This window comes from Cygnus atratus, chromosome 21, assembly GCF_013377495.2.
Source record: "Cygnus atratus isolate AKBS03 ecotype Queensland, Australia chromosome 21, CAtr_DNAZoo_HiC_assembly, whole genome shotgun sequence".
In the NCBI taxonomy this organism is placed as follows: Eukaryota; Metazoa; Chordata; class Aves; order Anseriformes; family Anatidae; genus Cygnus; species Cygnus atratus.
The window spans coordinates 6,122,822-6,135,218 of NC_066382.1; the positions used below are offsets into that span (position 1 = coordinate 6,122,822).

The 12,397-nt window shown below is 45.8% G+C and overlaps 1 protein-coding gene across 1 annotated transcript in view; it reads left to right on the top strand.

The window, feature by feature from the left end:
* Positions 1 to 350: 350 nt before the first annotated feature.
* The window catches only part of KAZN (kazrin, periplakin interacting protein), a 185,413-nt gene continuing 173,366 nt past the window's right edge, over positions 351 to 12,397 (top strand). The window contains exon 1 of the mRNA XM_035557514.2: positions 351 to 848. Coding sequence (XP_035413407.1) covers positions 731 to 848 — 118 coding nt within the window. The 5' untranslated portion in view covers positions 351 to 730. The remainder of the gene's footprint in view (positions 849 to 12,397) is intronic.

Consider the following 12,397-nt stretch of genomic DNA (forward strand, 5'->3'; position numbering starts at 1 on the left):
TTTTGTGGTGGGCTGGTGACCTGTCCTCCCAAAGACAGTGCCAGTGACTCATGGAGGACAAAATTATGCAAAGCTCCCAGAGTCAGCATCCTTTGCATTGGATATTTTAAAAATAAAGATGAATCAGCTGTGTCAGACTGGTCTGGGAGTTAACTCTCGGCCCTCCATCCCTGAAGAAAAAAAACCACCAACCAACCAACAATCCCCCCACCCCCAACCCGGCTGGTGTTTACAAGGGAACAGTTCCAACAGGGCCCAAGGGCCGAGGCAGGAGAAGCGGCGGGGGCTGCCCCCGGCCGGGCAGGGGTTAACGCCGAGCTGCGGCCCCGCAGCACTGGGGGGAGGCCGGGGGCAGGGCCGCCGTAGCGGGGCGGAGGAGGCGGCATCGCAGCGCGGCTCCGGCCTCCTCCGTCCCCCTTCTTCCCCCCGCCCGGTTTGCCGGGGGAAGGTTCGTGAGGGAGGGACGAGGCGCGGAGGCTGCTGCCGCCGCCAGCCGGGAGCCTCCTCCGGCCTCCCGGAGCTGAGCCTGGGGCTCGGAGCCGGGACGAGGGCAGCTCCCGGAGCACCCCCCCCCAGCGCCAGGAGCCCCCGGTGCCCGCCGTGCCCTTGCCCCGGTTCCCGGCAGGGGCAGCTCCCGGCGGAGCCCAGCGGCAGCGGGCGGCTGGCTTCTCCCTGTGAGGGGGAGCACGGAGCTCCCCTGGGGGCCGCGGGCAGCTGCAGGGCTCTGCCCATGACTAACGCGAAGGACCCGAAGAGAGCCATGGACTCCTCGCCGGCGACCTCCAGCCCTGCAGGCCCCGTCACCTTCTCGCAAGTTTTCGGGCAGCAGTGCCAGCTTATGGAAGCAGGTAAGGGAGGGACCGGGGTGGGGGGGGGGGGGGGGAGTGGGATGAGCCCGGCTCCCAGCGCACCGCCTGCGGCTTGGCGATGCCCTTCGTCCCTTCCCTCCCCGGCCCCTTTCCCAGGTCCTTCCCCAAAGCTTGGTGTTTTCCCAAAGGACAGCGGGGATGAGCCCCGTTGCGGCTGTCCACCTGCTTCACCTCCTCCCTGAACCGGTTAAAAGTCTTGTGTCTGAGTGGGGTCATGCATTTGAGGCAAGGGTTGGGGTTATTGCGTGTTTTGGGTTAGCATGGAGCAGAACAAGGTGCTCTGAGCCTTACAGCGTCATTACGTTTCGGTGCGTACACGACACATACAGCAACTTTCAAAACGCAAGCGTAGGAATTACTTCAAAATAATTACTTCAAAATAACGTTGTAAGCTGGAGGTCAACTTGTCTTGAATGGGGACTTGCTACACAAAGCTTCTCTAGGTGTGAGGTTCTCTGTTAGTTTTCAGTTTTGTGAAAGACAAAGTATTTGGGTTTTTCCTTTTATGGCTTTTTGTGTAACTGCAGCACCTAAATTGTTCCACTTCCTAATTATTTTCATGTGTGTAACTTGTCATGGCTTTGCCTGATTATCTGTGCTTACACCTTTTAGTAATTAAAGAGGGAGTGTGTAGCCTGACTGCACCCACATCTTCCTTGGTGTTTTCCTTCAGTGGATCTGCACAGGTGCTATGAAGCACTGCTCCGCTAAGTGCTAGCATCCTCCTTCAAACTGAGCTCCCAAGATTAATGGATTGGCCTAATGACTTTGACGAGACTTGCTCTCTCTTCTTATCCCTGGGGACAAGAAGCTTAGAGAATGGATGTGTTTGTTTGCTCATGGCTGTAGAGAAAAGTTTGTGGTTCAGTGTTTTTTCTTTTTTTTTTATTGATACCTCAGCAACACTCACTATCAATTTCCAGTGCTCGCTTTGAGATGTACTGGCTTATTCTTATTGCTGCGTTGGAGAAACACATTAGCTAAGATACATGCACCAAAATGTCCACTCTTTCTCTGCCCCTTTTCCTCTATTTTTTCCCCAGCCAATTCTCTAACTACTCACGTTTGGATTGTCGTGTTCATATTTGTGTAGTCAGAACAAAAATGTTTTACACTGGGGTTTTGCTGCAGATCTCAGTGTGACTTCTGTTGTGACTCTCATGGTACTTTCACAGGTCGAGTTAGGAAAGTGACTCGTTTGCTGATGACTGCTCAGTTTATCAAGCCTGTGATCATAGTGCTGCCTCCAAGGAAATGTCAGCAAGTTTTCCAAGAGGGTTTGGTATTCATCTTTTATGTTACAGGGTATGGAATCAGTCCCAACGCTGTGGATCCACTATGTTGAGTGCTATACGTGGAAGAGACAAGTTAGAGAGCCCTGGTCCTGTGCAAGCAGTTTGTTTTCCACATGAGTAAGACCAACCAGCTGGGAAAGCACAGGTGGAAAATATTGTGGTGTTTGCTCTTCCTTTCCCTTTCTCACCAAGGCAGATGTCTGCAAATTTAGGGCCTTTGAATCCTCCCCAGTAACTCAACCACAAGGTTTTCTGTGGGATTGCTTTTGTAGAGGTATTGCTAGGGTACAAGGTACAATGTGAGGTAAGGATGCTGCTGTGAATACCGCTGACATTCAGAGAGAAATGAGTAGGTAGTGTGTGTGTGATGTGACTGTGTGAGCTTCCTATTTTCATGGCAACAGCAATATATACTCAGCATCCGTGAGAGCAGAACTTCAGTGGGTGTGTTTGAGAATAGGTCTGCGTCTACAGGACCTTGCACAGTTTGTCTACCCCAGCTGTCACTGTCCTCTGGGGCTTTGATGTAGATGGGAAGGATGCCCTGAGGAAAAGGGAGAGGATGCAGGTGTGGGACACAAAGCTGGAGACACTCAGTTGTGCCTCTGAACAAATGACATTGAGGTAGAGCTGTGAAAGGGCCCTACATCATGTTGGGCTGTGCAAGTCCGTCAGAAACCATAAAACCAGGTCTTGCCCCAGCGATTCTTTTGCAACATCACTATCTGAGGAGCTATGCAGAGTCAAACTTTGACCTGTACAGTCCAGACTTCACAAGCAAGGCTTGTAGACACGCAGTACCACATTCCTATTGTTAGTGGCATCTGTTTTTTTTAATAGCACTGCAATGTGCTTGAATGATAAAGGTCCTGGCCTTAATTAAATGTCAAACTATGTGCCTGGAGAAATGCTGAACTCTAAAGAAATCAGACTCGACAGCACAGCTTTCAGGTACCATCTGGAAAGATCTCATGTTTTCTGCACATCTGCCTTTTTCACATTGCAAGTAAGCCAGAATGCTGGAACGGGAGCTCTGGTTTTTATTCCAGCGGGGGAAAGGAGGTGTGTGGGAACAAGCAGAAACAAAAGAAAACACGAAGAAACACACAAAAATAAACAACAAACAAAATCACAAAACCAACCCAGAACCAACACCTCTGAAGTTCATAGTCTACCTGAAAATGATCTGAGTCCAGCTGTTGGTTTCAGTAGGTTTCTGATCAAGGGTAGGAGACTTTGCCCAGAAGATTCCCAGATTTTTCTGAAGATGTCACGTTTGTTAGCTGAAAAGAAATCAAGGGAGAAGTTTTTCCTCTCAGATAAAGTCCTCCCTGTATAAATGGGGATGCCTACTGCTTTTTGGGTGAGCAGGACGAGGCTGGAGAGTCGCAGTGAACTGAACCTCAGTTTCAGGGATTTTCTTCAAATGCTGTAAGAGAGGATTGCTCACTCTGCATGGAGATCTGGGAGTTCGGGGTGACAGGGACTCATTTCCTCCACAGCACCTGCAAGAAGAGCCTGCTTGCAGAATAACCCTTAGGTTTTGTGTAGCAGCCTCTGTCCTCAGGAAAACGAGAGCAGAGGATGGACACGTGGCCGAGCAGCCTGCCCTGTTGCACATCTCTTTCTTAACAAATGCAGTGTATCAGTAACATGCTCTCAAAAACAAATATTTAACGTCTTCAAAGTTAACTTTTCTCCTGCCAGCTGCTTGTCTTTCCGTTTGATAGAAGACTTGAAAAGTTTTCTGTGCAGCTGATTCTGCATAATTTACTGATTATTCATGCATTGTGTTTGTAGATTTGCATAACACCCTAGGAAGTGCAATGGTAATGACAGTATTAGTCTAAAGAGTATGTTGTCATATGGGAGCCCTGCTCCGAAGCTGTTCTGCACTTTGCACAAGTCCTTGATCTTTATTTAACCTCTGGAGTGCTGTTTACTTTTACGTTGCATAGAAAATGAATTTTGGAAAGAGCCTTCTACTTTGGAACTGTACACTACTGCACTGCTGCCGCTTGCCGTCTATTTATCATGCCCCAATAAAAATTTGTTTGCTGGGGTGTGTTCCTTGCAATTACCTGGGCTTTTGTGTTTGCACTGAGCACAGGATATAGCGCAGGTAGAAAGGCTGTGGTTTTATAGCACGGCTGGCTTAACTCCCTGGTTTGGTTCACTGACACTGCTCTAGCTACCCAGGGCAGTAAATCCTTGCTGCCACGTGCATTAAATTTGCCTGATGCAGGAGAGAGCTTAGTGTCAGCTGAGGGCACAGTCACCTTTCAGGAGAGTGTAATTTCAAAAGAGGGACGGTAATTCCTATCCAGGATTGCTTGGTGAATAAGGTTTCCATTTTGTATGCGGGTTGCTTGCTTGGTTTTTCACCTGCTCCATCTGAACTACAGAGCCAGTGATTTCCAAAAGCAGTAACTGGAGGCTGGCTTTATAACCCAGTGCTAAATCTTCCATTGCAGCTGGATGTCCTCTTCACCAGGCAATGCTGGGTGATGCTTCTTGATCGGAGCATGAATTTGCACCTCACTCTGGCACAGTTTCATGCTGTAAATTTTGTTCAAACAAAAATATGCTGTCAATAGAAGGCTGCAGTTTTTTTTTCCATTTGACAGTTTGATTAAAAAAAAAAATCTGAAAGATTTATAACCAGAACTACCAAACTTAAAAATGGGAGAGATGGTGAGAATCTGAAGGGTATTGCACCCCCCCCCCCCTCCATGTAATATTGAGTACAGGGAGTGAGACTCGATCTCAAGGAGAGCTGAGGGTTCCCCTGAGGAATTGAGCTTAGCAGAGAAACTGCTTTCTTTATACGTGGGCAAATTCCAAGCATCTTGTTCAGCAAAATGCAGTTTTCTGGACTTATCTCTGCATATTGTTCTCTGACTCACTGCTCCATTATGGTAATTGTCATTCTCCATCAATTCTTTGGCTCATGGATGCTGCTGATTTGTTAGGCTCTCAGGTTTTTTATACCTTGCCAGTTAATTCTCCGTTGGTTGTGAAATAAGGAACTTGGTTCAAGGTATGATCTGAATGAGCAATAGGGCTTAAGTAACTGAGAAATCAGTTGGGTTTTAAGATGTTGCACTGAAACTCTTATGTATTATCTTCCAATTATATATATATATTAGCCAATATGCATACTTCGCATCCCGCTGATGGCTGCTCTACAAATCCACAAATCTCTACAAAGTCCTTTTTTAAAGAAAACTTCACTCATATAATTTCTGATTGAAAGTTTACATCAGACAACTGGGGAAGAATTTGTAGAAAAAAATCTGTCCTTTACAAGACGTTGAAGGAAATCTCTGACCTTTTTAAATAAGGCTGGGGCCATGACAATTTACTGTTGTTTTTTTTTTGTCCTTTAATTTCTGCTGTATTTTTTTCTTGATTTAATTAATCACCAGCTAACCAGGATCTGGTTTCAATCCTTTCACCTGGAGCCCAGGTGGTTGGGCTTGGCTTTTGTTCTTGTGGCAAGTTTCTGGTCCTGGGTGTCCCCAAGCTCCATGAGCTCAGGCTCCAGCACAGGAGCATCTGAGCACCTTGGGGTAGCTCTCCTTCCCTCTCGTGGGTGGCAAGAACACGGGCAGCGAGCATAAAACTTGCTTGGATCAGCTGGTTTAAGACCATGCCGAATCCGGGCTGGCAACGTGCTCTCTGGTACTTTGTACGTTAGGTTTCCTACGTGCATTAGTCGGTAATAAATTTTTCACACTAACAGTTCTCTGCTTATACTGACCCAAGAGAAGATGCGTGTGTATAGCAATTAGACTTTGCTTCCGAGATGATTGCAGGAGGTCTTGCTTAATTTGTGTGCCACTGGCCAGCTCTGTGCAGAAGCAGACTTCAGGGGTTTCTAGGCAAGAGCAGGTGTCAGGTGGATGAGGTGGGATGTGTTCAGTGAGCCCCATGAGCATGGGTGATAGATTTGTGATGCTGGGGGCTGTTGGGCTGCTGGCCAGCCCTGGAGCAACCTGGACCAATGAATTATTTACTGCAGCCTTACCAAATTGCAGCCTGACTTTTATTTTGCTGAAATTTGATGGCAGGTGGTGGAAATGATGATTTTTTTTTTCCCCTCGTACTAAATCTGCCTGCCCTTGGAGGTTTCTCTTCCCTCGGGATGGAGAAAGGGAAGAGATGGTCCAGGTTTCTGTGCCCCAGCAGCTCTCTGGGCACGGCGGTGTCACGCCAAGTAGCAATCTTTGTGTCTATGTAGAAGGAGGTATTGCATTCATCAACCCCCAAATCCCATTTTTCTGAGATGACAAGAAATGCATCAAACTGCCCCAAATGTCCTTTGAGCCTTGCGCTTTGCGGGAGAACAAGATAATCTGCTTCTGTCCAGGGCCAGCTCCAGCACTAGCAGGAAAACCCATTTATTTCTCCCCCAAAAGCAATATGTAGAAAAATTCTTGGGGAGATGGCGTGCTCCCACCTGAGCTGAACAGATTACGGGGCCACAGAAATGAAATGGTAAGATCACTAATATTTTTTTTTGCTTTCTGCCCAATGGAATGAGCTGTTACTAGGGATTTAATAAGAAAAAAAAGTGACAATTATCTGGTACACCCCAGGAGGAAAATAGCATTTTTTTTTTCCCCAAAAATGGGGATCTAGGTGCTCCCCTGTCCCCTGGAAATAGCTGCTCTGTAAAGCAGAAGAAAATACCAGAGGAAAAGAAAGGAAATACTGAAAATCTTTCTTAGAATAAATAAAATATAAATTGTTCCCTGTCACCTCAATGGAGGGACTCAATTATTGCAGCATCTGTGTGCTAATGGCTCACCAGCTGATTTACTCCTGATTAAATTAGGGGAAGTGTTCATTCCTGTTCTTGACAGACAAATTTGCTTTTGTCAATTAATGTTTGCAAGTAGCAAAGTGTAAAGATGTAATAATTCCTTCAGATTGAAAGCAGTCACCATGCTTTTATGATGCCAAAGTAATGAACTGAAAGCACGGGTATGATGAGACTTGCAACTACAACCGTGAATTGGTTTTCTTTCTTTCTTTTGGGGTCTCTGAGGCAATTTTAATGGCCAACCATTGGAAAAAAAAAGAGTGGAATGAGAGACATTGCACAAGGTGCTTGATTTGAGCCCTCACCGTAGCTTTCAGTTATGGAAGGTGACGGCATCGTACTTTATCACGTTAATGTGATGGCTGCAATCATGAAATTAAAAACATTTGAGCCTTTCCAAAGCAAAACATTCCTGCTGAGCCAAAATGAAATACTCTTGGAACATATTTATGTTATCCTGATTTGTGAATGAGATAAAATATTTAAGTGGTATGAGCTGGGGAAGCTACGTTTCAACGCTGTTAATTTTGGGAACAAAGGTGTGGTGCCATCAAACCTTCTTGTAATGAAGAAATGGGTTAGCATGCAGAAACTGATGGTTTTCCTGCATAGGAATTGAAGAAAAAGAAAACGTAGCTGTGCCCCAGGAGTCACAACAAGAAGGTTGCAGATGAGGAGTATCTTATCAGCTATGCATCTGGGCATTTCTGCAATCCTGGCATGTAAGGCTCGAGCCAAAAAGCACTTCTGAACGGTGCAAAACAGCTCGAGCTGGTGACCTTGGAGCAAATTGCCGAGAGCCCTGCCTGTGGTGCAGCTCGCTCAGCCCGGTACTAGCTCTGCACCGGTGTTGCTCTGCCCGTCTGGCTGCGCTACTGCTGTGCTGAGGGTAAGTTCCAGAGCATCCCCTTCGTTTGTTTTTCTGCTGTTCCTGTCTTCCCTGACTGCTGGATGCAGTTTGCAGGGACAGGAGTCCTTGTTGCTGTCATCTGCAGCGTGGTGGGTTGTATTCTGTGTGCACACTAATTGCACTGCAATTACAGCACTCATCTAAGTGGTTAAAAAAGTAAATAAATTAAATTTTGTAAAGTTCAGAATGTTTCTGTAAAGACTTGATAAAACAAAAGGCATCAGCTCTGAGCATAGCCACAACTCACAGCAAAATGAAACTTTGTTCTCCCTGCAGCATCCTTCTGCATGGATAAAAATAGTTCATGCCCTCATCTGAGCTGTTCAAGTTATTTTACAGTGGTGCTTATTATTAGCTTGGTTTTGCAAACACCAAAACAAAGGCACAGCATGCTTCGGTGACTCTGCAAGATTAAACAGCTCAGGTTTGCCAAAAATAGCAGCGAGGGTTGCAGGCTGAGGGTGCAGGGATGCTGGCACCGCCAGGAAGCGGGAAGCAGGGAGAGGACAGCGCAAAAGCTTGCAAAGCCATGGCCAGTCCTGGGATCTCCCAGATTAATGGGCTCTGCTTTGCTGTGTGGCTGGTGAGGGGAAAGGAAAATGGACGGCTCTGCCCTTCCTCCAGCCTGCAGAACTCATGGGAATTATTCCTTGTTCATGCGCTGCTCCTTGTTCGGTCCGTGACTCTTGTGGATGCCATTTGCTGTTTCTTGCTGCCTACCGCGAAGCCAGTTACGTGATGTCCGTAATGCTTGATCCAAACCCATCCATGTCTGGGGAATTAGGACGACAGCGGTGTTTGAGCTGTGTTTGCCTGGGCTCAGGAAGGCAGGACAAATCCTGTGCACTCCGACAGCCCTGCTAACATCTCCCAAAGCAGTAGCTGTCAGCCCCTTGTCACGATTGCCCCAGCACCTCCAGGGTCCCTTCTTTTCATTCGTCCTTGTTTCTCTTCCAGTATTTAAGGCTTCCTTGACAAAGGTCTGACACGAAGGGCTCGATGCTTTCCTGGGTGAGCTTTGTGGGGCAGGCGCAGCATTGTGCACGAGTGCCTCAGTGCTCTTAAACGAACTGGAAACATTAAGAGCAACTTGGCTGTGGCATCACAGAGCTCTGCATGGGTTAATTCACGCTCTGCACCCTCAGTTCCCAGCTGCTGGAGCGCTGACTGCCTCTGCTCAGCCGTTTGCCAGGTTCACCCTCCAAGAGAGCTGCAGTTTGTTTGCAGAGTCTTCATCACGCTGCGGGTCCCACCTTGGGGGTGACAGCCTTCCCAGGAGCTTTGCGGAGCTTCCAGTGACCAAAGTTCTGGAAGAAACGTAGAGCTTATTTATTTAATTTATTTCTTTCTTTTAGCTATAGACCTCAGTATTCAGCTTGGAGAATGTATTTCCTATTGCAGACGGAGTTTCTGAGGCTTAGCTATCTGTTTGGCGAGTGTGTTAACATGCTGATAACACCCTGATGTGAAAACTGATGAGCCCTCATTGCAAACCCTCGTGGGTTTGGCTGGGCTGCAGGTGTGGGCAGCCCCAACACAGTTAGTTGTTGGTGCCTTTAAAAAAAAGAAAGTAGGAAAAAGACATCTTAGGTTTGGATTCATGTTCCTAAGCTTCCTCTGTAAATAGATGGAGTTTATTAATGAAAGTTGAGATTTTCATGCTATTTTTTTATCCAAGAACTAGGGCTTTAGTAAATACTTAGTAAGTAGAGCAAATATTATAAACGTCAGCCACCTGGGTTGATAAGCTTGGACTTGCTTTCAGTAAGGAGTGAACTGCTTCTCCTTCTGCGGGTACAGAAGGGCTGCTTATCTCCAAGGCAAACTGTAAATGAACTATAAGGGCAATTTAACATTCACGATTGCTTAAATTGGATTGACTCCTGTAAAGAGTAATACAAATCTAGGAACACCAGAAAAGGCATTTCATATGTGAGATTTTTCTGGATTTTGGGTTAAAATGTGATATTCCTTAGAACCAGAAGTGACCAAAAGGAGTGCTGTTGTTTTGGTGGTCTTTCTCCCATTTAAATATCTATTTGTTCACCAAGAATATATGGAAAAAGGTAAACACCTTTAATTAAAAAAAATTAAAATGCAAGTGATATTCTCAAGATGCTCATTGTACTATTGATGTTCAGCATTTTGTTATACTCCATGTACGTGTAGAAGTCAGGCACCCATGCTTCAAAATTTGCCAGCAATTAGGCGTGCATTTACCCTTACCCATCCAAAACCACAAATGCGGGTTGGAGCTGCTGCTTTGCCTTGTAAGTAGTACGTGTCTTTTTTTTGTGTGTGCGTGTTTTTTTCTTTTTCTTCCATTTTATCTGTTAGAGCTCAGTTACCCAGTGATGTCCCGGTGCTGTTGGATGGCTCTCCAGGAAAGTTATAGTTTCCCTGTGGAAGGAGGGATTTTGTTGTACTTGACCTTCAGTGGGCTTGACCGTATTTCCCTTGGTCTGCTGCTTTCATTCTTGTTGGTTGAATTGGGGAATCCCAGATTAAGAGCAATGCTTTTTTTTTTCTTCTTTGCCTTTGGGAGTGCATCCTGTAATAGGTTAAAATGATTAATGAGGAAGTGTGATGGTAATCATTTCTTCTAAGAAAGGCCGAGAGGAAATTGCTAGGCTTTGATAGCCATGCCTGTGATTTTAAGCAGGGATTACTGGTATTTTGGCTTGTCTGTTATCTTTTCTTTTGTTGGGCATTTTTTTACAGCTGCCAGTCCGTGGCAAAATCTGCTTTTGCAAGTCTCAGCGCTGGGTCAGTAAGCTAATGATGGAAGGGATTTCCTCAGGGCTCTGCTCTATAGGCTTTGGTCGTTTTAAATGAACAAGAATCCTAATCTGGCTAATGCTGCTTTTGCTTAACTTTGTACGGTTCTCCATTTCCACAGTGCCTGGGAAGAGGCCAGGAGAGGGAGGCAGAGTACGCTGCAAGGTAGAGCTTGCTCACTCTGAGCCGATTTTGTCTGTGGTCTACAGATGCAAAAATGTTCGTGCTGCATCAAAAAAAAAAAAAAAACAATGCTGGGGTTTTTCTATGCTTCCTGTAATCTCTCTGCCACTGCTAGTCTCCTGAAGGCCAAATTCCCACCCCTGGGAGCTCGGGGCTGGCCCTGGACCTGGGAACTCAATGGGGCACGCAAAACGAGCCCAGCAGGTCCATGGCAAAAACCTAAATCTGCAAGATGCTAGCTGTGTCAGGTTAGCTAATCTGTACAGATTTGGGTTCATTTCAGGTTAATTAGGGTAATTTAATGTGATTTAATTGCTATCAGCAACGTTTAGTTTATCAAATAGGCCAAATTTGGTATAAACGTGTCCTGAGAATTTGAAGCTGAAGAAGTGTTCTGTTGTATGAGGTCGGTGCTGGAGATTTCACCTGCAGTAAAAAGAAAAATTGGGGAAAAAAATGGAAATCAAAATCAGAGCTTTGGTGTCCTATGATTCATGTCTTGCAGAAACTTTTGTTTTGCTGTTTTTTTTCTTTTTGGCCCTTGCTTTCAATTCCAGTAATTACTTATTCTTTTTGTTTTGGTTCATATTTATCTTTCTAATCAGGGTCTCAGTAGAACTGGGCAGGGCGAAAGCTCTGAACCTGGCAGCAGGCATCCCCATCTCAGCTCTTCTCAGTTTTTAATTTAATTCATATGTGTCACATCAAGTGCCTCGCATTTCTGGGTATCAGTCCACATTAAAATTCATCAGGAAGGTGTGTGTTTGTCTGTTTTTAATGTACCTGCACCCTGTGTATGAGTTTTATTGGAGGCCTGAGGCAATCTTGGAAATTCTTCTGGGCTGCAGCAAGGTGACTTAACTCAGCGTAATATTACAATGGATGGTCCTGAGGTGACCTGGGGTCCGTGCACTGTGCTGACTGCAGGGTTCTGCCTGGTGCGTGTTTTGGGTTGAGGCTGGGACAAGGGTGATGGAGGGAATGACAAAGGGCTTTGTGTTGTGGGCAAGTATAATGCAGTGCATGGAAAATGAAATTGCTGCTTGGTGCTGCTTGCCGTACCCCAAGGTAGCGTGGAGTTACCCAGGTCAGAAATAACTCACCCTAAAACGATTATGTGATTGGAGCTTAGGGCGAGCTGCACACAGAATTTCTTGCCAGGGAAGAGGTTTTAGCCAAATAAAGTTCTCGCGAACAATTACTCTCATAATTCAGTGGTAATCCTGTTGGGGAATTGCTCTCAGTAACTCTTTTATTATTAATTAGCACGAATAACGTGAGGGATTAATAAATATTCCAGCACTTGATGAAATGTTGTTTGTTTATTCCCATTTTACACGTGGCAAACCTGAGGCATGAAGGTTTAAATAAGCCAGCCATTGAGTGACGCAGCCAGGGACAGACAACGAAATTATTTCAGCTGCTGTAACAGGCGGACTCACATTGATTCAATTGTATTTGTGATGGGAAAACGTAGCTAAGTGGTCCAGTTTGCTTTTCCAATAAAGTTAAAACATGAACAGATGGCTTTCCA